This window comes from Podarcis pityusensis (assembly GCF_964106645.2).
Source record: "Podarcis pityusensis genome assembly, chromosome: 8".
NCBI classification, from domain to species: Eukaryota; Metazoa; Chordata; class Lepidosauria; order Squamata; family Lacertidae; genus Podarcis; species Podarcis pityusensis.
Genome location: NC_138033.1, coordinates 71,765,390 through 71,790,216, shown reverse-complemented (window position 1 = coordinate 71,790,216; position 24,827 = coordinate 71,765,390). Strand labels below are relative to the sequence as shown.

Below are 24,827 nucleotides of genomic sequence, written 5' to 3'. Positions count from 1 at the left end.
TATGAGGATCACCAAAGGAGGGGGTCAGACTGTGCCTTGGCCAAAGGCCTGGTGGAGCAGCTCTGTCTTGCAGTCCCTGCAGAAAGATGTCAAGTCTCACAGGGCCCTAGTCTCTTGTGACAGAGCGTTCCACCAGATCGGGGCCACAGCTGAAAAAGCCCTGGCTCTGGTTGATGGAATGATGGATGATGGGAGTTGTAGTTCAGCGTCATCCGGAGGAACAAAGGGTCCCCAAATCATAATCATCATTATCATTATTTTTGTTTATACCCGACCCTTCTGTCTGGGTTGCCCCAGCTCCTCTTCCAACACATATAAAAACATTATAAAACAGCAGAAATTAACAGTAACAATCTGATCCAGAATAAAAAGTAATAATCACTTTAAAAGAAACAACCTATGTCAAATAAAGCAATATTCAATCATCCATTAGAATCTAATAGTGAAGGCACCACATCTGGCTGTTTCAGCTAGCCTAGTTAACAGCCTTTGATAGAACGATTTCAGAGTGATGGAAATATCTCTAGGAGGGGTTTACAGAACAGCCCCTTCCCTCCGGCCACATTTACACCATACATTTAAAACACTCCGGTATCACTTCAAACATTTATGGCTTCCCCCGAGAATTCTGGGAGCTAGAGTCTGTTAAGGATGCTGAGTGGTGTGGAGAGAACCCCCCCTATCCCGGCCCACTCCAAGAACTACAGTTCCCAGATGGTTTAACGGTCAATCCCGTTCTGGGAATTGTTGCTCTGCAAGGGAAATAGGGGCCTCCTCATTACTCTCAAGGGACGCGGGTGGCGCTGTGGGTTAAACCACAGAACCTAGGACTTGCCGATCAGAAGGTTGGTGGTTCGAATCCCCACAACAGGGTGAGCTCCCGTTGCTCGGTCCCTGCTCCTGCCCACCTAGCAGTTCAAAAGCACGTCAAAGTGCAAGTAGATAAATAGGTACCGCTCCAGCGGGAAGGTAAACGGCGTTTCCGTGCGCTGCTCTGGTTCGCCAGAAGCGGCTTAGTCATGCTGGCCACATGACCTGGAAGCTGTACGCCGGCTCCCTCGGCCAATAAAGCGAGATGAGTGCCGCAACCCCAGAGTCAGTCACGACTGGACCTAATGGTCAGGGGTCCCTTTACCTTTACCTTTACCTTTACATGACTCTCAGCACCCTTAACAGACTACAGTTCTCAGGATTCTTTGGGGAAAACCATGATTGTTTAAAGTGGTAGCATAGTGCTTTAAGTTAGTGGTGTGAATGTGGACTAAGCTCACAATCTTCAAGCAGCAATTTACACGTCACATGGGGGCAGGAGGAATGGGCTCTGGTGCTCAGCACCCCACTGCCAACAGTCAGGGGTGATGAGAGCTGGAGAACACCAACATCTATGTGGGCCACAGTTTCCCCATTCATGGATCAAAGGTTCCTGGCTTCGCCAGCCAGAAAAGGAGGTTCCCTGCTATGTCTCTGCACGAGTAGCTGCTATGGCTTTTCTTAAGATTGATTACAACACAGGGGGTAACTTTTGGCCCTCCAGGTGTTGCTGGACCCCAGTTCCCATCAGCCCAAGCCTGCATGGCCCAGTGGCCAGGGATGATGGGAATTGGAGTCTAGGAACATCTGGGGCGGGCACCAGCTTCTCCAGTCTTATATGACCTTGGTTGAAAGCCTCCCAGAGTGACTGGGGCAACCCAGTCAGATGAGTGGGGTACAAATAATAAAATTACTATTATTATTATTATTTCAAGAAGCATTTGGCTGGCTGCTTTTGGAAAGAGGTTTCCAGACCAGATGTTCGATGCCGTTCTCCTTTCAGCACAGATGTGCTGTCGAGGCGGACCAAAGTGCCCAGATCCCACCACCTGCCCTCCTTGTTGGCACGGCACACCATTAATTGGGATTATTGGGCGCCGTTTCCCCAGCAACCGGCACGCAAGCAAATTATGGCTATGCACATGATGGGTCTCTTCTCAATCTGGCATGAGTGAAGCTGGCGGATTATCGTTGCGGTGGATGATAAATAAAAGTGGCAGATGTGCAGGGCAGCTCAGAGGGCACCAGGAGAGGACACAGAGAGGTCATTTGTAAACAGGGTCAGGAGTTCGGCAGGTTGCGCCTGCCAGCCTGTGTCATGCGGTGCTTTTCGGCCAAACTGCTGATGGGAAGGATTCCACTGGTTGGCTGAGTTAGGGTGGAGCTCTGCTTTTGCCTCTGATTCTGTGTTAAAAATTGCAGAATTAAGCATCCTAAAACCCAGGTCTTCATCCTAATGGGAACCTCAGGACTGGGGGGCTGAGTGTGGCCCTCCAGGCTTCTCCAGGCCACCCCCCTTCCCAAGCCACATACCTTGCCAGCTCTGCTTGTCACTCTCCTTGAATGTTTCTGCCTAGCTGGAAATACTGATCCTGCCTCTTGCTTGCCTGGGTGGAAGACGGAGAGGGGTGAGCTTAGGGGTAGAATCTAACCTATAGTAAAAAGGTAAAGGGACCCCTGACCATTAGGTCCAGTCGTGGCCGACTCTGGGGTTGCAGCGCTCATCTCGGTTTATTGGCCGAGGGAGCCGGCGTACAGCTTCCGGGTCATGTGGCCAGCATGACTAAGCCGCTTCTGGCGAACCAGAGCAGCGCACGGAAACGCCGTTTACCTTCCCGCCGGAGCAGTACCTATTTATCTACTTGCACTTTGACGTGCTTTCGAACTGCTAGGTTGGCAGGAGCAGGGACTGAGCAACGGGAGCTCTCGCTGTCGTGGGGATTTGAACCGCCAACCTTCTGATCGGCAAGTCCTAGGCTCTGTGGTTTAACCCACAGCGCCACCTGCGTCCCAACCTAGAGTACAAAGGGTAAAATTCAGATTCATTGCTCCGCCCACTGTTGCCTCTAGCCCCGCCCACCACTGGCATATGGCCCCCAGAAGGGATTGCGGCCCTTGGGCTGGAACGGGTTTCCCACCCGTGCTTCAATGTGCGGTAACCAGGTCTGGTTTGGAACAAAACTCGGTCCTCCAGGCTGAAGAGGAGGCGAAATAGTGGGGCAGTGGGAAGTAAGGTTTTGGAAGTACATTATGGGATGGTTTGGTATCCCTGGATTTATGGCTCTATCCAGGATGGTGCTTGTTGCCGCCATAGTGTCCCTGAAGGCCTTGTCCATTCATCCCTTGGGCACGAGGTGGGGTGTTTGCTTACCTTTTACCTCCCTTGAAAAACACCGTATTTTTCGCTCTATTGGACGCAGTTTTTCCCCTCCAAAAATTGAGGGGAAATGTGTGTGCGTCCTACGGCAGGGAGAGGCTGCACGGGGCTATGGCTTCTTTAGCTCCACGCAGCCTCTTCCTGCAGGGAGAGATTGCACGGGGCTCAAGAGGAAGCCAAAGCAGCGAGCGGGATCCATCCCGCTGGCTGCCTTGGCTTGTTCCAGAGCCGTGCGCAACCCCTCCCGCAGGGAGAGGCTGCATGGGGCTATGGCTTCTTTAGCTCCACGCAGCCTCTCCCAGCAGGGATCCATCCCGCTCGCTGCCTTGGCTTGTGCCATAGCCACCCGCAACCCCTCCGGCTGCTCTTTGAGAGTACGCTGCTCTTTGGGGCTGGGGGGAAAAAGATTTTTTTAATTGATTTCCCCGTCTAAAAACTAGGTGCGCCCTATGGTCCGGTGCGCCCTATGGTGCGAAAAATACGGTACTTAGAGCTGAATGAGGAACTTAGAAAAGTGACTCTCCTCACATCCTTCTGCTCTACAGTATCTGCTTTTCAAGACTCAGCATAGTTCTGCTAGATCTGACTTTTACCCAGATCCTTGGAAAGCAAAGTGTGGATACGTGCGCTCTCTCTCTCTCTGTGGTTTTTTTTGGGGGGTCGGGGGGAGGTTGCTGATCCAGGATGGGGTGTGTGTGTGTGTGGAGAGAAGCGTCTGGAGGGGGTGCAGACTCAAAAATCCAGCTCGTTGACAAGTACATAGAGCAGGGTTGCCACAAAAGCTGTTGAGCTTTTTTGAGACTTTTAAAAGGAAATTCGCCGAAATCGAAACTTCCGACATGGCTTGCGATTTCCGCCCAGACACTGTTTTCCACTGCCATATGGACACTGCTATGTCCGGGAATTTCCAGATGGACGGCAGCCCTAACATAGAGCTGAATGAAGAAGTTAGAAAAGTGACTGCCCTTCTCACTTCCTCTTCCATCTCTATGTACTGTTTTCATGACATGGATCCCTTCTACTGGATTCCACAGTTTGCTTTTCAAAGGGAACAGTGGGCAAAGTTTGTATGTGCGTGTTTTGGGTGTGTGTGTGTGTTGTTTGTTGTTGTTTTAGGGCTGTCAGATCAGGGGCATTCCAGACTTCAGGGCCCAAACCAGAGACTTAATGCGGGAGGCAGTGGAAGACAGGAGTGCCTGGCGTGCTCTGGTCCATGGGGTCACGAAGAGTCGGACGTGACTAAGCAACAACATAAATGGAGGTTAAAGGGGAGCAGAGGATGGCAAACCCACCCACCCCCGGCTATCATTTGAAGCCAGCTCCCACCAGGCTGAAGCTTGCAAGCCACATGCACAGTCTTAATATATCATTATCATTACCATCCAAGTGTTCCTATTTTCCCTAAACAGTCCCGGATTTGTAGAAGGCATTCCGGTTTCTGATTTGATCCCAGAATGTCCAGCTTTTCCTCACGGCATCCTTATTTTCACTGGAGAAATGTTGGAGGGTATGGAGTTATCTGACGAACCCCCCCCCCCCAGCCATCTGACGGGAGCCCTGTACAAGGAAGTGGTTGTTTGTTTGTTTTTTAATGCTTGATGTTTTAATATATGTTGGAAGCTGCCCAGAGTGCCTGGGGCAACACAGTCAGACGAGTGGGGTACATCGGATAGATGTTGGAAGGTATGCATTATCATTGTCATTAAATGCACGCTCACACACCCGTGTGTGTGTGTGTGTGTGTGTGTGTGTGTTTGTGTGAAGTGACCTGAAGGAGAGGCATTCACAGCTCTCATTTCAAAATCCAGATGAGCCCATGGACCTAAAATGGCCACTTATTAGGTGCCCAGTTCCTGGTGCAGCGAAGCTGCTTTAGATAAAGGAGCTAATATGTTGATGTGCAACTCAAAAATGTGTGTGTGTGTGTGAGAGAGAGAGAGAGGGGGGGGGGCATCTTTGTGCAGGCTGGGCAGAGAATCTAGAGGTAACTCCCCGACCAGCTTCTTGTAAGGACAGTTAATTACCCATTTAGCTGGAAATCTCGTCGTCTTTCCCAGCAAGGGATAATTTCCAGAGCCGGAGCATTACCCATTGGATTTGCTACTTTCTACCCACTCCCCAGCCCCACCCCCAATCTTCTTCTTGTTGCCAATTCTGCACGGATGGTGGAGATTGAGGGCATAAGTATAGCATTCCACCCACCCCACCCCAAAAAAGGATTCTTACGTAAGTGACGCCCCCACAAGCCCTCTTCCCTCGTATATTATTATTTCCGCCTGTTTACCACCCACGCTGGAGTTCTCCAAATGGCTTGGATTGTGTGCTTTTTTTGTCTTATTTGTTTTGGTTCTCAAGTTTTTATTTTCTGCGTTTGAAAAAAAATAAATGTAAGAATTGCTTTCCTGGGAGAAATCAAGGGGCATCAAGGAAATTGCCTTGCACCAAGGCAGACCGTTGGTCTATCATCTACAACACTAGGGAACCTTCTGAGGACCAAATGCCAGTGGTGGGTGGAGCCAAACTTGGGCAGAGCAACAGGTGCCCATTTTACCTGTGTACAGCAGGCTGCTTTCTACGCATGCTCACACATCTTTCTCCACCCTCCATCCTAGCAAGCAAAAGACATAGAATCATAGCTGCTGGATAGATCAGTCAGTAAATCATTAGACTCTTAATCTCAGGGTTGTGGCTTCAAGCCCCACGTTGGGCAAAAGATTCCTGCATTGCAGGGGGTTGGACTAGATGGCCCTCGTGGTCCCTTCCTTTGGGGAGGAGGTATGGCTTGGTGAGGTTTCTGAGGGCCACATAGCAAGACCTGGAGGGCCTGAGATTTCCCAGCCCTGTAGAATTATGAGAGAGATTTTAAAAACCTGTTTTTTTTACATCTGTGACGCTGGCAGACCTACCCATCCCTTTATAAACCTCTGTCGTGTCTCACTTCCCCTCCCCCATATCTTTTTTACTTTCTTCCTGAACTGCAAAGCCCCAGGCGTTAGTTTTGCTTCATAGGTAAGGCACTCCAGCCCTTTGATCATTTTTTAATATATATTTTTTACCAAAAATTTTTTTGCTATCAAAGCAATTCCATCCTCGGAACTATTTTGCAGCATGCAAAAAAAGAACAAACCTGTTTAATTTGCTGATGGGCTCGTCTCGGCTTTATTTACTTCTCCTGTCGGGATTGCCAGCAGATTAAAGGTCTTACTTTAAATGTCGATTAAAGCCAGTTCTCTGCCTGGCTTTTAATCGGTTAACTCTGTTTGATTTACATGTTGCAGAACCTTTGCAGAAGTCCTTCTCTACCCCACCCACCGCAGGATGCTTCGGGGAGAGGAGAGGAATTTCTGACGACTTGTTTGAAACTCAAAGTGAAAGGAAACCGATATGGTCCTGTCCGATGTTGTTGTCACTTTAAACTGGTGTTAGGGAGCCTCTTTCCCATAGGCCAGATGAAACTCTGCTCCCCGTATTTGACTCACCAGATGGTTTTGCCCAAGCCATGCCCACCTGCCCTGCAACTGATGTCATACAAGAGGCTGGAATGCCGGACTAGGACCTTGGGAGACCAGGGTTCAAATCCCGACTCGGCCATGAAGCTCGCTGGGGGTGTGACCTTGGTGCCGGTCACTGCCTCTCGACCTGACCTACCTCACAGGGTTGTCGTGGGGATTGAATGAGGAGGGGGGAGAACCATGGGCACCACCTTGAGCTCTTTGGAGAGAAAAATGGCGGGATACAAATGTGAATACATGGGATTAGGAGTGCATCCTGACCCTGTTCTGGACAAGCTGAAGGTTTTGATAATTGGTTATGGGGGGGTGAGGGGGGGGGGCTAATGGCATTGGATGACATCACTCCTCTGTGGACCACTTGCCTGGCCTCTCGGCAGCCTTGGCGGCTTTAATAATTGATGGGCACTCTCATTCCCTTTTACAAGACGTTTCCCGTCAGGGATGGCAGAGGCCGTAAACCGTGATGGATGGGTGCATTGCGCTGAACAACAGCAGCCTGCCCTTGCCAGTCCTGGCGGGACGGAATCGACCTGTGACCTTTCCAATCTGGATCTGGCCCTTCGCCTTTTCCTTGCAGCATCCTCAAAATGATCAGCTGCTCATACTCTTATTCTGTCGGAGAACAACATTGCAGCCTCCCGTTCTGGGCCTAAGCGCTTGATGTGGGAAGCTGCCCTTAACACCAAGTCAAACCAATGATCCCCCCACTCAGTGTTGCCTACACTGACTGGCAGCAGCTCTCCAGAGTCTCAGGCAGGAGACCTTCCTAGCCCTACAGTGGTAGCTCGGGTTACATATGCTTCAGGTTACATATGCTTCAGGTTACAGACTCTGCTAACCCATAAATAGTACCTCGGGTTAAGAACTTTGCTTCAGGACGAGAACAGAAATCGTGCTTCGGTGGCGCAGCGGCAGCAGGAGGCTCCATTAGCTAAAGTGGTGCTTCAGGTTAAGAACAGTTTCATGTTAAGAACAGACCTCCGGAACGAATTAAGTACTTAACCCGAGGTACCACTGTACTTGGAGATGCCAGGGATCGAACCTGAGACCTTCTCCATGCAAGGCAGATGCCCTGCCACTGTGCTGCAGCCCTCCCCTTAAGACATAGGAACCTAGGAAGCTGTCTTATAGGGAGGCAAACCGTTGGTCCACTTTTTCAGCCGGAGGACTGCATTCCCTTCTGGGCAAAGAGGCCTACATTGTTTTCCCCCTCATCCTTCAATCCCCTCCAAGAACCCTGTGAGTGTCAGGGAGCGTGCAGAGGAGGGCGGCTCCGAGAAGGAATGGTGGGAGCCTCCCCCTCCCCCTAATCCTAATCAGGATCCTGAATCTTCCTAGGAGCAGGAGGACAGTATAGATTTGGAGCAACGGTTTGCAGAAGGACATAGTTAAGAAGACAGAAGTTGGGAAGAACTGTGGGGGTGAACAGTTAGGAGGGGAAGAACTGGGAGCGAGAGAGTTAACAGACTCACTGTTGCTGGAAAGCGTCCATCCGATCAACCCAAGGACGAGGAGGACAGATAAAGTAGCAACACAGACAGGACAGTGGTTGTGAGGTCAGGTTACAAGACGCAGTAGTGATGTGGGTGGCGAGGGAGGAAGTGGGTGGGACCCTTAATTGGGAGCACCTTCATTCCGAGGAACAGGTGCTGCGATCATTAAAATCTCTAACTGGTGAGGGACTCCTTTCACTTTGTTCTGCTTATCTGTTGCCGGGGGGGGGGGCGGGAGAGAGGGAGGAAGCTGAGGCCCTGGAGCCTGACAGCGAGGTGGGTTAGGCTAAGAGACAGTGAATGACTCCAGGGTCACACCCAGTGAATTTCTGATAGCTGAATGGGGACGAGAATCCCAGACGATGAGAAAAGCCTACTGCATAAGGCCAATGGCCCTAATCCTGTTCTCACAGGGGCCAACCAGCTGCTGCTGGGAAGCCTTCAAGCAGAACACAAGCACCACAGCCCTCTGCCCTCCTGTGGTTTACAGCAACTGATATTCAGAAGCATTGCCACCGATAGCCCTCTCCTCCACAAATTTGTCCCATCCTCTTTTAAAGCCGTCCAAGTTGGTGGGCATCCTGGGGGAGAGACTTCCACAGCCGGACTATGCGCTGTGTCAAGAAGCGCTTTCTTCTGTCTGTCCCGAATCTTCCAGCTTCACTTGGACGTCCACAAGTCCTAGTGTGGCGAGGTCAATAAAAGCTGCGTATAGAATCCCGCGTGTTTTGTTGACATATTTGTCAATGAGGTGTGCTAATACGAAGTAATGGTCTCTTGTTGTTCTGCCCTGTCTAAAGCCGGCTTGCTCCTCTGCCAGAACTGCCTCAGTTTCCATCCAGTCAATTAGTTTGATGTGGAGGTGTTTGGCATACAATTTGCTGGGGATAGTAAGGAGGCTAATGGGTCTATAGCTCGCTGGATCTGCCATAGGACCCTTTTTGTAGATTGGGATGATTACTGACGAGGGAGGAAAAACTTCTCTCTGTGCACTTCCTCCAAGCTGGGCATGATTTTACCAACTTCTGTTGTGTCACCTCTCACTTGCCTTTTCTCTAAAGTAAACTAGGGATTCAAACCTTGATCCCCCAGGTCCTCGTCCCACATGCTTAAACACCACACCGGCTGTCATCTCATCCCATAACCAGAAGGCACCACATTGGTCCTGTACAGTGGTACCTTGTTACAGATAGGTAGCCGTGTTGGTACCTTGGTTTAAGAACTTAATCTGTTCTGGAGGTCCGTTCTTAACCTGAAACTGCTCTTAACCTGAGGTACCACTTTAGCTAATGAGACCTCCCTTTGCCGCCGCGCCGCAATTTCTGTTCTCATCCTGAAGCAAAGTTCTTAACCCGAGGTATAGTGGTACCTCGGGTTACAGACGCTTCTGGTTACAGACGCTTCAGGTTACAGACTCCGCTAACCCAGAAATAGTACGTCGGGTTGAGAACTTTGCTTCAGGATGAGAACAGAAATCGTGCTCCAGTGGCGTGACGGCAGCAGGAGGCCCCATTAGCTAAAGTGGTACCTCAGGTTAAGAACAGTTTCAGGTTAAGAACGGACCTCCAGAACGAATTAAGTTCTTAACCCGAGGTACCACTGTACTATTTCTGGGTTAGTGGAGTCTGTAACCTGAAGCGTCTGTAACCTGAGGTACCACTGTACTTAGCTGTTCCTATGTTAGAAGCGTCTGTTGAGAAACCTGCACCCAGTTCTCCCACATGGGTCTCTGTCTAAATGGCAAAGGGCGTTCCACCCTGGTTTGTACACCCCCTTTTTCTGCCACAGCACCCCCGCACAGTTCTTTCTCCTGTCTCTCAGATGGCAGCAGAGAAGCTCCGGCATTCCACGCCGAGCAAGTTCACCATCTCAAGCCGCACGGACTCTGGCGTGCACGCCCTCTGCAACGCCGCCCACCTCGACATCGAGAGGTCGGACGGGAAGCCGCCTTTCGCAGGAAACATCCTCACCGATTCTCTCAACCACCACCTGAAGCCTGAGCCCATCCGGTGAGTTCACTGCAGTTGCAAAGCACTCGCCATGTTGTCACCAGCAAGCAGTGGCGGATGCAGAAATCCTATTTGACTTGGGTTTGTTTGTTTATTATTTTTATCTATTCCATTTATACACCACCTTTCTCAAGGTGACTTGTCTGGTTCCCTTCCTCCCCATTTCACCTTCACAACAACCCTGGGAGGTAGGTTAGGCTAAGAGGCGGTGACTGGCTCAAAGTCACCCAGTGAGCTGAGTGCGGATTTGAACCCTGCTCCCTCATGTCCCAGTCGAACGCTCTAACTGCTGCACAAAGCCGGTTTAAAGTCAAGCTTACCTAATTCTCATTTTCTTTCTTTGTTAAAAAAATTGCTTTTGGACTTCCGGGTTGGCGCCATCGCCGAATGGCGGACTCCCTCCGAGCTCCGGAGGGAGTCTGCTCGGCAGGGGCTGGGTCCTACCGCGCCGGCGACGCGGGGACCCTCAAAAACCACGGGCACGGAGCCCGTGGACATGGGGACTCGGCTGGCACCGCTAGCGCCCTCCCGACTCGTGAAGGAGCCTTTTTAAAGGCTTCGGATCGGGTGCCGGGGAGTGGCGTGGTGCTTTGAGTCCATTGCTTCCCCTGCCGAGCGCAGCCGCATGCCATTCGACGGAGAGCGCTGACTTCTTCCATTGGAAATTCGGACTATCAACAACAACCCGTGAGTAATTGGGAAACCGGGTACAAAAGGAGAAAAAAAGAAAATTTTTTCGGATTCGGCACGAGCGGGGGGGATTTAAAAAGGAAGTCAGTCCCCCCCCCCCGATTGTAAACATTCTAAAACAAGGACTGGGTAACCAAGATCGAAAGAGAAGTTTATTGCTGACAAAAATCATTAATTCCACGAAGGGAAATTACAAGAATTGTGCTGGAGGAGAAGAGTGGAGGGTGAGAGGGAAAATGCAACCCCCCCTGGGAACCGGGGCGATTCGTAGAACCTGGCGAAGAGAGACGGAGACTTTGACAGCTGTCAAAGTAGCTGTCAAAGCTGGAGAATATAAAGAGGACTTTGTTACAAGGACTTTGCTGGCTAATTCTGTTACAATTTGACACAATATGGATATAAACTGTCGGAAAATAAGGAACAACAATTTGACTTTTGGATTAGAGGATATAAAGTTACTACAATCCCCCTAGAGGGGTTTCGAGACACTACAAGTGGTCGTATGTGGAAAATCACTCTGGGATTCGCACAGGACTTATCTTCTGGGAAAGCTGCAAAACTGACATAGTATTTTGTCTACAGAGGTGTTTACATTAAAAGGAGACAATAGAATTTTCTATTGAAGAAAGGAAGGGACTGGACGTAAGTTTTTGTTCCTGAACAACAAACCTCTGTAGAGATACCAGATTTCGGAATAAGAAAGGTTTAGCAGCTGAACAAGACAAGAAACCTGAGAAAGTAAGGAATAAAAAGAACAAAGGACTAACTACGACACGGAAAGAATAATGGGAGGAGCAGCAAAGACCAAGGAAATTAAAGGCATCTATTAGACTGGATTTTTGAAGTTAAACATTATTAAAATAAACAAATTAAAAGAAAACCGGCAAGGTGGAATGGGAAAAATCTGGCCATGGACTTGAGATCTCCAGGCTGACAACATATAGACTGACGGACATGTGGAATTCAAACCGGGGAAGGGAAGGGGGAGTTGTGGAATCCAAAGGCTAATGTAACCATCTTTTTGAACCTTCTTATACTTTTTATCTTTTATTTCTTTATATAACTTTTGTATATCATGGTATTTTGATTTGGCATGTTAAAAAAAAAAGGGAATTCGTGGAAGGAAATTGGGGTTGATCTTGGGGAAAAATCTTTTTTCTTTTTCTGTTAATGATGAGGGATGATGATAAAATTGTATAATTTAAATTGGTTAATGGGTTAAACATATTAAGTTTTAAACTGGGAGTGAGAGCTTGTGGAACCAAATTAATGAAAGGGGAATACAGTCGGGGGGGGGGAGGAGGGAGTCCTAGAAAGAAGATAACGAAAGTAAGGCTCTAAATGTATTCTATCTTTTCTTTTCTGTTATTTTTCTATATTATTGGAAATTCTAATAAATATGATATAAAAAAAAAAATTGCTTTTATTAAGATTTTCTTGGGTTACAAAAGTACATGCGTCATCTCTGCTTTCAGTTCGTGGAATCCTTTCTACGAATCAGTTAGATTCGATGTGAGGCACTAATCAAATTCACACTTTCTGAAACAGTTTGTGAACAAAACACACCAGTGCGCTAACCACTGAGCTACAGCCCTTCCCTTAAGACATCGGAAGCTGACTTACACTGAGAGCCAAGTCCATTGTCTACACCAGGAGGTGGCAAGGCTTACCATGGGTAGGATCACTCCCGCAGAGAGTTCGTGGGAGAGTTCCCGCAGAGAGTTCCTGGGCTGGACCGGTGCATCGCGACACCGGAAATCACGTCTGTGCATGTCTGCGGCACTGGAAATCGCTTCTGCGAATGCCCAGATGCCGGAAATCACATCTGTGCGGAAGCGATTTTCGGCATCTGGGATGCGCAGACGCGATTTCCGGAGAAAAAATGGCTCAGCCCAAATGATATGAATCAGAACCATGCGGCCATTTCTGGACTGGGCCGGATCCCGAACTCATTCGGGCCGGAATTGGCCCGCGGGCCTTAGGTTGCCGACCTGTGGTCTACACAGACTGGCAGCTGCTCTCCAGGATTTTGGATGGGATAATTCCCATTCCTACTTCCTGGGACACTGGGGATTGAACCTGGGACCTTCTGCATGCAAAGCAGATGCTCTAACCACTCAGCTACAGCCCTTCCCTTTGAAGGCATGAAGGAGCGGCTCTAGTTAAGTTGGCCCCTTTGCCCTCCTGAGGTTGCCAGCTCCCCAGCGCTGGAGATTGTTCAATAATCACACGTTGTGTTGCCTGGCTCCTGCTGGCTGTCTTTGGGACCATTGCGGGGGCGGGGGGGGAGGTCCTTATACACCCAATGTGGTGTCGTGGTTAAGAGCAGTGGACTCGTAATCTGGTGAACCGGGTTCACTTCCCCGCTCCTCCACATGCAGCTGCTGGGTGACCTTGGGCTATTCAGACTTCTCTGAAGTCTCTCAGCCCCACTCACCTCACAGAGTGTTTGTTGTGGGGGAGGAAGGGAAAGGAGAATGTTAGCCGCTTTGAGACTCCTTCGGGTAGTGATAAAGTGGGATACCAAATCCAAACTCTACTTTTTCTTCTTCTATTCTGACAGCCCTGAGCAAACAGGCATGAGAGGATCTTCTTGACATTTATTTTTCTGTTATGCTATTCTAGCGGTTGTCATGGATCCCATGCAACGTGGGCACAATCCCGAGTTTCTGCTCCCCAAGGGCTGCGCGTTCCTTGCGGTACGGCTCTTCTCCCTCGTTTGTTGAGATGTTGCATAAGTAGATTCACCACCCCCTTACACAGGGGCACCGCTAAGTCAGGGAAATGACTCCACTGTTCCAAAGAAATTTGGAGGTGGGGGAGAGGGATCCTTGCCAGGGTTGTGTGTGTATCTGAGCCCCTGCGATTGATTGATTGATTGATTGATTGATGGATTTGAAAGCACACGTTCATAAAAACTCAGCAAGACCTTGTGCATCATGCAGAATGACTTTGAAATACAGTGGTACCTCGGGTTACTGACGCTTCAGGTTACAGACTCCGCTAACCCAGAAATAGTATCTTGGGTTAAGAACTTTGCTTCAGGATGAGAACAGAAATCGTGCAGCGGCGCCGCCGCAGCAGCTGGAGGCCCCATTAGCTAAAGTGGTGCTTCAGGTTAAGAACAGTTTCAGGTTAAGAACAGACCTCCAGAACGAATTAAGTTCTTAACCCGAGGTACCACTGTAAATAAAAGCATCAGTAAAGACTGGTTGGCAGGAAGAAATGAAAGGGGATTTGAGAGCCTATGTGGTACAATGGTTAGAGCGCTAGACTAGGACCTTGGAGGCCAGGGTTCGAATCCTCACTCGGCTTTGAAAGTCATTGGGAGTGACTGCCTCTTGGCGGAACTGACCTGGCAGCAAGGTTGTTGTGCAGATAAAATGGGGAGGACTACTCTGTACACAACCTTGAACTCGCTGGAGAAAAAGGCAGAATAAAAATGCAATAAGTAAATAATTGCAAAGGCCTGACAGGGTATCACAGTTTTCAGGAGGTGTCCAATACGGCCTTTCCCAACCTGTGGGTTGCGAAGTTGTAAAATACTGTCTCTTACAAAGCCTAAATAAATCACTTGCACGCTTTATCAGTAACTCCTGAAATAATTGCTTGTAATTATTAGCTGGTAGGATTCATATACAGTGGTAAAAGGTAAAGGTAAAGGGACCCCTGACCATTAGGTCCAGTTGCGGACGACTCGGGTTGCGGTGCTCATCTCGCTTGATTGGCCGAGGGAGCCGGCATACAGCTTCTGGGTCATGTGGCCAGCATGACTAAGCCGCTTCTGGCGAACCAGAGCAGCGCACGGAAACGCCGTTTACCTTCCCGCCGGAGCGGTACCTATTTATCTACTTGCACTTTGACGTGCTTTCGAACTGCTAGGTTGGCAGGAGCAGGGACCAAGCAACGGTAACCCGAGGTACCACTGTACAGTATCTTACAACTTCTTGTTTCGTTGGCTTACCATCAATGGGGAGCCAGTGTGGCATTGTGGTTTAGAGTGTAGGGCCAGGACCTTGGAGAATAGGGTTCAAATCCTCCATTAGCCATGAAGCTCACAACTGGGTGGCGTTGGGCCAGTCACTGCCTCTCAGCCTAGCCTACCTCACAGGGCTGTTGTGGGGATTAAATGAGAAAGGAGAGAACCACTTTTGCCACCTTGAGCTCCTTGAGAGGAAAAAAAAGTGGGATGAAAATGCAACAAACAATAAATCGATGGGTCACCTTGCCAACTGACTCCGAGCTTGTGGGCCACCATACCAAAAAGGTTGGGAACCACTGGTCTAAAAGAAGGCAGGAATTATTCCTGCCAAACCTCTGGTGGCAGGGAGTTCCATGGGACAGGGCCCTGGCACACTAAAGGCTCAATCCCTAGTAAAGGCTGACCATGCTGGATTTTTTAGATTGTAAGCCCCTCTGGGCAGAGACCTGCCCTCCTGCAAGCGGTAAAATGTCATGTGTGCTGATACGGTACTGCGTAAAAAGTGGAAGCGAGAGTTCGTTGCCTTTGTTGCAGGGGGCATTGAGCTTTCATCTGCCTTCCGGTGGCTTGAATTTTTATTTATTTTATTTTTAAATAAAGAAACAGAAGGCCGATTAGAGAGTCCAGTTGGCGCCTGGCCCCTGCTTTGCACAAAGAATAGCAAGTAGTTCTGATTGTCGACCCGTCCATCTTCCCTCTCCCCTCCCGCACCCCCAACTCTCTGGCTCCGGGTTTGCTTTTCCACCCTAATCCTTGTTTTGTTTAACACAACTTGGCTCAGATGCAGATGCATCACATTCAGGTTGATAGGGCTGATGTCAGTCTTTTTTTGTTTGTTTGTTTGTTTCGTTTTTACTCTCCAATTTTCCTTCAGGGTTGGGGGGGGGGGCACGGAATCTAACACCTCTTGTTCATGAGGTAACACTGCAAATATTTAAAATAGTGGTTCCCGAATTTTACCAGGCTACCGCTCCCCGCTTGGTTCCATAAACTCATCTCCAGCACTCTCTACCCTACCCTATAAAAAGGAATTATTCAGAATAGCGGTTTGCACAGCCCACTAAGGAAAATAATAACACAATAAAAATCAAAACTGTAACCATTAATAATTGCATGTTTATTCAACATCCAGTTGAAACTACAGTTCCCTAAAAATTTTAAGTATTTCTGTCTGCTGAGATTGCTTAGGCACCTAGAGGTGTGTACCCATCTGGTTCTTACTCAGAGTAGACCCATTAAAATAAATGGACTTAAGTTAAACATCTCCATTCCTGTTAGTGGATCTAGGCCACACTCACACCATGCATTTATAGCACTGCGGCACTATTTTGAACAGGCATGGCTTCCCCCCCCCCAAGAATCCTGGGAGTTGTAGTTTGTTAAGGGGTACTGGGAGCTGCCGGGAGATCCTCTCCCTCCCAGAACTACAGTTCCCAGAGTTCCCTGGGAAGAGGGATTGTTAAACTGCTCTGGGATTTAACTGTAGCTCTGTGGGAGGAATAGCACTGCCAAGTGCTCATTCCTTTGGGTTCCAGAGGTCCCGATACAATGTTCAGGCACTGTTTTTAGAAGAGGGCATCTGGAAGAGAGCCAGCATTAGGCCCCAACACTGCTGTTACCTGCGCCGCAAGTGCATCCCCAAGGATGCAAGTGTTGACAGTGAGGATTAGCAACTTATTCCACTTGAATTGGAAAGGATTGTGGAACCTTTCTTAGACCAATGGGCACATTCCCTTCAGGACGGCCCTCCAAGGGCCATGTGCCACATGTGGGCGGGGCCAGGGGCAAAAGTGGGCGGAGCAACAGGTGTAGATGCTGCTCTTGCAGAGCAGGCTGGCTTTTCACAATCTCTGCCTTCCACCCTGGCAAGCAGGAGGCTAGACTGTGTTCAAGCACATCCCAACGAGGCCAAGACATTCTGGAGGCAAAGCAGGGTCAGTGGGGGGGGGGGTGACCTGGGGAGCATCCCAAAGGCCAGATGGAAAGTCACGGAGGGCCACATTGAGCACCCCTAGGCCTCAGGTGCAGGAAAGACTTTCTCAGCCTGGCAGCTAAGACCTCTGAAGTTCCAGGCTCAATGCCGGATGGAAGGCCATGTTTTCTTCCTCCTATTGTTCTCCTGGCTGCCTCTCTACCCCTCTGTCCCGCACGCAAATATTTCTCTTAACACCAGAAGACAGCTCAGCTGCTTTGCATTTGAGAGGAAAACCAGCCAAGAAGAGCCCAGTGACGGAGGCCTCTCCTCTCTCTAAATATTCCAGCACTGAGAAAACTACTTCTTCTGATGGCAGAAGAAGGAGACGTGGGTGGGGAGCCAGGCCCTTTCAGAGCCCTTCTTGCTGACAAAGTTTGGAGAGGGAAACGGGATCCTAGGCTTGACTCTTCTCCCCAATTTTTACCTCTCTGAGCCGCCCCTCCCACTTTTCTTTCCTCTGTGTTCTCCTACTGCAAAGCTGGCTGCCACAGTGAGGGCTGGAGGCCTCTGCTTAGGGAGGTTCGGAGACCTGTGTAGCTACATGGCTCACCCTCCCTTCTGAACGGCCAAAGGGTGTTCAGTGTGCCTCATAATTTGCTCCAAATTTAAGGATTCAAAGCCACCACCCCTGGCCAAACTGAGGACTGGGAGTGGGAGCAATGCTTTGCACCAATCCATGCTTGGCGTCTCTATTTTACAATCCACCCTCGAGGCCATTAAGGGTAAGAAACAAGGGTGGAGCAGCTATTTATTTCTTCAGCTTCTGTCCTACCCTTCCTCCCAGCGCGTCGTGCACTGCAAAATTAAAAACAATGCAATTCAAAAGAAAATCAATGTCAAAGCAAAATTGTAATTTAAAAACCAGCTCGGAACATTTTAAATGGTGCCGAACATCGAAAGCTTGGAACAACGCAATTTAAAGTGAAACGAATCAAAACGATGAAGGTCATTTAAAAACCGACTCAAACCATTTCAAAAGCTCTCGGAACATAAAACTGTACAGTTGGAAGGGACCGTGAGGGTCCTGCAATCCAGGAATCTTTTGCCCAACATGGGGCTTGAACCCACAACCCTGAGATTAAGTCTCATGCTCTACTGACTGAGGTATCCAGCAGATATCATTTAACATTCAAGTTGCTAAGTTCAAGGTCCCTATGGCCAATATCAATAAGCTATCAGATGCCTGAACGAACAGGAATGCTTTTAAATTTCTCCTATAGCCAATTATTATTATGAATAATAATAATACATTTATATCCCACTTTTCCTCCAAGGAGCTCGAGGTGGCATGCACACTTCTGTCCGTTCCCACTCTCCTATCTAGTCCTGCCTCCTGTTCTCATAGTGCCCAGCCCGATGCTCCCATGCAAAGCCTGCAGCAGCAATCTGCCCACCTGCGATTCTCAGCAATTTACTTCGTCATACTGCCTCCAACTGTGGTGGCTAGTAGCCGTTGATAGCTTTATCCTCTGTCCACATTGCAGATATTAATATTGTGCAGTTTGAAGCGACTGGAAGTGTAAGAACTGAATCCTTTTGGAAGGAATCATTCTGCAGACCCCATAAAAATATTATTCAAACTTTTGCACAGCAAGGGTTCAGAGTGCTCTTCTTGCTTCTCTAAAGTTTCAGTGGAATCTCCCTGTATTGAAACTTTTTCACCAGTACGCAGAGATTCTCATTTCATTGTCAGTTAAACCAATTATACTTAACAGTCCAGGCCTCTTTTAAAGCCATCCAAGTGGGAGGTCGCCACTGTTTCTTGCAGGGGCGAGTTCCATAGCTGCAGCTCACATGAAGAAGGATTGCAAAGCCTTGCAACCCCGACCATAAGCCGACCCCCTGTATTTTAAAGCCCCGATGTTCAGCTGATCATCGCGGCTTCAAAGTGCAGCGCACAGCTCCCTGCAGTCCTTGTGGGCCAAAACTGGCCACCTGCCCAGCGTCATGGCGACATCATCAGGCGATGGGCAGCTGGGCAGCCCCACCCACCTGTGAAAACTCAGTCCCTGAAGGTAAAATCCAATCCACCCCCCATTTACACACTGTGATCTCATGGGGTGAAGTAGGTGAGTCATCCTCACTCCACCCTGAGTCTTTGGCACAGTGGAAATGTACCCACCTTTTCGGGGTGGGTGGGGCAGAGCCAATTTATGTAACATCTTAATGAAAACAAAAGATGATATCCATCTGTGTGCTCCCCCCTGGCCAGCAGCAGTCTCTCTTAGGAGTAGGTGTGCTTGAGGCTTGTTATGTGCCCACGTTAATACGGATTCCATGACAACAGCTCGGAAGCGTCATGGAGAATAAATGTCAGGCAGATCCTCCCAATCCCTTTTAGCCTGGGGCTGTCAAAACAAGGCTCTAGGGAGTCCCAATGCCCCCCATATTTGTCTTTTGGGGGGCAAGGGAGCTGCCCTCCCACCAGCTCCATAACAGGGCCACATTCTCTCTGGGCAACTTGCAAGGGGCCACAGGCTGAGGTGGGCGGGGCCAGAGCCAAAGTGGGTGGGGCGATGGATGCAAAGGTCATCTCTGCCTAGCAGGCTAGTCTCTGCCCAGCTGCACACACCCCTCAAGACATTCCTCCAAGCTCAGTATTGTCAACACTGGCTGGCAGCGGTTCCCCAGGGTTTCCGGGGGTCTTTCCAGCCCTACCTGGAGGTGTCTTTGGGGACTGAACCTAGGATCTTCTGGTGCAAAGGAGCTATGGCCTTCTCCCAAGATATAGAAACCCAGAAGGCAGCTGCCTTGTACCAAACCCCAGACCCTTGGCCCATCTGGGCTCAGTTTTGCATGTGTGGGTTCCACTGTCATCTGGGGAGCAAACATTCCACCGGCTGCCTCAGTGGGCAGAATACAAAGCAGAAGGCTCATTCCATCAGGTTCGCTGGAACTCCAGCTCCATCTGGAACCTCCTTGCCCCTAAACTGTGCCATCTGGTCAGTTAACTGCTAGCACATTTGCAAAGCTAAGCAGGGTATGGTATGGTTTCAAACTGGATGGGGGACCACATATTGAGATTCCTGCGTTGCAGCGGGCTGGACTAGATGACCCTGTCGCTTTCCCCTTGGACGTCATGTCATGCTTCGTTTCGCATTTTGAGAATCCCAGCCTGCAAGTAGGGCACGTCTTGCTTTGATGGTATATAAGCTGCTTGGGGAGCCTTTCTGACTCAAGAGTCCAGCACAAATGCCCTATACAAATAATAATTGTCAACATTGACTGGCGGCAGCTCTCCAGGATTTCAGAAAGGGGGCCTCTCCGAGCCCTACCCGGAGATGATAGGGATCGACCCTCAGATTTTCTTCCTGCAAGGCAAACGCTCTCCCACTGAGCTGCAGCCTTTCTCCTTGCCCATCCTGCAACAGGTCGGCAACACTGAGACTATGATCTCAATGTCCTCAGTGGGCCCTCGTCCCCTCCATCCCCGGCCGGCGTTAACTTGGTGCTTTATCTCCTCTAAAAGGATTTTACACGGCCAGTGATCCTGTTATTCCCCAGAAGCTAATCTGGCTGCCAGGGCTTAGCAGCCGCTGCTGCCTCTCCTCCTAATGGCCCGTCTCCCTGCTCTCTTCTGCCTTCGTTCTGTTTTGTGGCTGTGATCCATGTGCTCTGAGAGGCCTTCGTGGGAGCCATTTTGTTGTCATGGCAATTCGAGCCAAGGGGGACCAGTAATCTTATCCACCTGTTTGCTCTCAGCAGAAGCTTTTTTAAAATTTCTTTTTCTGGCATTTGCAAGGAGAGGAAAGGCTGGAATATCTGCCTGGATCCCTCTGCTTCGCCTTATCCGCTGGAAGCCTTCTTAGGCCACATTCACACCATGTACTTAAAGCACCGTGATGCCACTTTAAGCAGCCAAAAGCATGATGGGAGTTGTAGTTCATTAAGGGTGCTGAGAGTTGTTAGGAGGTCCCCATTCCCCTCACAGAGCTTCAATTCCCAGACTGGCTTATCCATCAACCCCTCTTCCAAGGGAACTCTGGGAACCAGCTGATGCTCATTCGTAATATTTCATTTCCAGATGTTTGGAGGATATTTTGTTTCACAGCTGGAGGCAGCAGTGCTTCTGAATACCAGTTGCTGGAAGCTGCAAGAGGGGAGAGGGATCTAGTGCTCGATTCCTGCTGGTGGGCTTTCCACAGGGATCTGGTTGGCTACTGTGAGAACAGGATGCTGGACTCGATGGGTCGCTGACCTGATCCCTTAGGGCTCTTCTTAGGTTCTGAGCTCGCTGGACCAATGACCCAGCTCTCAATCCAAGGCTCAGGAATCCTTTGCTCCTGCATTCCTAACCCCAGCATGGGATCCAAATGTCCACACTGTGGATGAACCCTGAGCAAATGCACACCTGGCTGCCCAGGAGCGTCTCATCCTGCGATGGCTGTTTTCAAATGGCTGGTAATCGCTTCACTGCAGCAGATGGGGGGGGGGGGGAGAGAGAAGAAAACTAGGTCATTCTTTCTGCCCCCCCCCTTCCCTGCTGCTTCCGACACTTGACTCCGTCTAGGGCCGGGCTGCATCCTGAGATGCCGTGAGGAAGCCGCCAGGCTAGTGGCTGAGGAGGCCATCCCCCTACATCCCGGGCCAGCTGCATGTTGAGCCCTGTGGTGCCCTGCACTTAGAGAGCTAGCATATCAGGGTAGGAGAGGACTCATTCCCCCCTGGTGTTCCATTATGTGTGGGTTTGTGCAAGGAATTTCAGTATGCAGATGTGTGTCAGGCTGGGAACAGGTGAAGGCATGCCTTTGCAGGTGCTGACGATCAGCTGACCGTTGACACCTGCAAAGTGCTGGGTGCCTTCCTACGTGCCTGGAGAGCTGCCCTACACCAAGTCAGGCACATGGGCCTGCCTAGCTCAGCACAGTGCGTACACTGACTGGCAGCAGCTCTCCAGCCTTTCAGGTAGGAGTGGTTTCCCCAGCCCTACATGGAGAAGCTGGGGGTTGGACCTGGGATCTTCGGCAGGCAGGCAGGCTGGGCAGGTACTCTATCACTGAGCAACTCCCCCCCACAAACATAGGAAGCTAACCTGTTAGGACGCTTGGCCCAGCTAGCTTAGTATTGTCTGCTCTGACTGGCAGTAGCTCTCCAGGGTTTCAGACTGGGGGTGCCTCTAGCTCTACCTGGAGATGCTGAGGATTGGATCTGAGGCCTTCTACATGCAAGGCAGATGCTCTACCCCTGAGCAATGGGCCTTCCCAGACTTCTAACCAATCACAGGGCCTGGTGCTCTTCGTGGGCTGGACAAATCTGAGGCAGTTAACAAGGCTCAGTTGCAGCCTTATGGCAAGAGGTTTGCAGACCCAATAATAATAATAATAATAATAATAATAATAATAAATTTTATTTATACCCTGCCCTCCCTGGCCAGAGCCAGGCTCAAGGCGGCTAACACCAGTAAAATTGCAGTAAAAACATAATGGGGGGGGGGGAACCAATTTAAAATACAGGTTAAAATGCAATTTAAAATGCAGCCTCATTTTAAAAGTAGCCCATAGATCAAAACCATAAGGGGAGGGAAACATAAGGTTCAGACTGAGTCCAAACCAAAGGCCAGGCGGAACAGCTCTGTCCTGCAGGCCCTGCGGAAAGATGTCAAGTCCCGCAGGGCCCTAGTCTCTTGTGACAGAGTGTTCCACCAAGTCGGGGCCAGTACTGAAAAGGCCCTGGCCCTAGTTGAGGCCAATCTAACCACCTTGCGACCTGGACCTCCAAAATGTTGTCATTTGTGGACCTTAAGGTCCTCCGCGGGGCATACCAGGAGAGGCAGTCCCGTAGGTACGTGGGTCCTAGGCTGCATAGGGCTTTAAAGGTCAAAACCTTCTAGAACATAAGGCCGTGACATCTGCTCATGCAAACTGATCCTGGGAACCAGACCTTTGCTATTTAAATTGCACCCACTTCCCTATCTACATTTCGGAAAACGACCCTCCTTTCTCTCAACAGCATCCTGGGTGCTCGTCGTGTCCCCAGCACCTTCCACGCCCGCTTCTTGGCCCGGTCGAGGACGTACGTCTACCGGGTGGCGACCGGGTGCTCTCATCATTTGGAGCTGCCTGTCTTTGAGCGGAACTGCTGCTGGGCAACATATCGAGGGTGAGTTTGTGACACTGAGGGATATGTAGGTCAGGATAAAGGGTAAAGGGACCCCTGACCATTAGGTCCTCCAGTCGTGGCCGACTCTGGGGTTGCGGCGCTCATCTCGCTTTACTGGCCGAGGGAGCCGGCGTACAGCTTCCGGGTCATGTGGCCAGCATGATGAAGCCGCTTCTGGCGAACCAGAGCAGCGCACAGAAACGCCGTTTACCTTCCCGCCGGAGTGGTACCTATTTATCTACTTGCACTTTGACGTGCTTTCGAACTGCTAGGTTGGCAGGAGCAGGGACCGAGCAATGGGAGCTCACCCCGTTGCAGGGATTTGAACTGTCGACCTTCCGATCGGCAAGCCCTAGGCTCTGTGGTTTAACCCACAGCACCACCCGCGTCCCTGTAGGTCAGGGAGTTGGGTACATAAATGGCACTGGGGCCTACTATTTATTGAGTTATTTATTTAAGGCTGATTTATATACTGCAGAATCATTAGAGGAACAGAGGAAGCTGCCTTATACAGAACCAGACCACTGGCCCATTTAGCTCAGTGCTGTCTACACTGGCTGGCAGCTGCTTTTTAGGATTTCTGGCAGAAGACTCTCCCAGCCCTGCCTGCAGATGCCGGCGATTGAACCTGGAGCATTCTGCTTGCAAGGCAGATGCTCAAACACTAAGCCAGTGCTTCTCAAACTTGGATCCCCAGCTGTTGTTGGACTCCCAGCATCCCCAGCTAGCAGGACCCGTGGTCAGGGATGATGGGAGTTGTAGTCCAACAACAAATTTGAGATGTTCTTCGACCTGGGGCCCTCTCAATGTGTAGGACCACAACTCCCATCAGCCCCAGCCGAGTGATGGGAGTTGTGGTCCAACACAACCAGAGGACCCCCAGGCTGGCATAAGGCTGGCCTAGATCAGGGTTTGCCAAACTTGAGTTTCCAGCTGTTTCTCGACTACACTTCCCATCATCCCTGACCACTGGTCCTGCTAGCTAGGGGATGATGGGAGTTGTAGTCCAAAAACAGCTGGAGGCTCACATTTGGGAAACCGTGGCCTAGATGATCTCGCCTTCTGTGAAGCAGCTTCCGACGTCCTTCCGCTGTTCTCAGAGTCTTTTCCCTGTCTCCCTTCAGCCATCTGAACCCGCTGGCCATGCAGGAGGCAGCGTCCTTCCTACTGGGCACCCATGACTTCAGCACCTTTCGCTCAGCCTCTGCAGAACTCCCCAAGCGAGACCCAGTTAAGAGCCTTTCGCGGGTGGAGGTCAGACCTGTTCCTGGCTTTCTCTCGGAGCACAGCAAAGACAGGTAACATCACTGGGGGTGTTTTATGGTGGGAGGCCAGGTTCAGTGGACCCATTAAAAATAAAGTAATGGGTTGCATTCCGTGCTAGCCCTATTCAGAGTAGGTCCATTGAAATTAATGGATATGGCAGTTGGTTAGAGCATGGTGCTGATAACCCCAAGGTGGCAGTTTCAATTCCTGTATGGGACAGCTACATATTCCTGCATTGCAGGGGGTTGGACTAGATGATCCTCAGGGTCCCTTCCGCTTTGATGATTGTATGACTAACTTAGGTCCATTCATTTCAATGGGTCTTTTCTGAGTAGGTCTTAGATTGTGTGCGCACTATACATTTAAAGCCCATCTCATTAACAGCCCCCTAAAAAAGTTCCTGAGAACTGTAGTTGACTATTACAAGTGCCAGTTTTCAGCACCCTTAACAAACTACAGTTCCCAGGATTCTTGGGTGTGCACATGCTTTAAATGTTTGGGGTGTGTGCAGAATTAGTTGGATATGACCCATTAATTCTATATCGTTTGCTTGCTTGTTTGCTGTTTTTGAACAATTTAGTCCCGTTGTTTGCTAATCACTTTTGCAGGAGGAA

At 49.9% G+C, this 24,827-nt stretch overlaps 1 protein-coding gene across 6 annotated transcripts in view; it reads left to right on the top strand.

Moving 5' to 3' along the window:
- The window catches only part of PUSL1 (pseudouridine synthase like 1), a 68,507-nt gene that overhangs the window by 6,475 nt on the left and 37,205 nt on the right, over nucleotides 1–24,827 (top strand). For all 6 annotated transcript variants that reach the window (XR_013989401.1, XR_013989402.1, XR_013989403.1 and 3 more), the window contains 3 exons: nucleotides 10,014–10,201; nucleotides 22,798–22,947; nucleotides 24,072–24,245. Coding sequence is in view for 2 of the 6 variants with exons in the window: in XM_081016229.1 (XP_080872355.1) it covers nucleotides 10,014–10,201; nucleotides 22,798–22,947; nucleotides 24,072–24,245 (512 nt within the window). In the remaining 4 variants the exon portion in view is untranslated. The remainder of the gene's footprint in view (nucleotides 1–10,013; nucleotides 10,202–22,797; nucleotides 22,948–24,071; nucleotides 24,246–24,827) is intronic.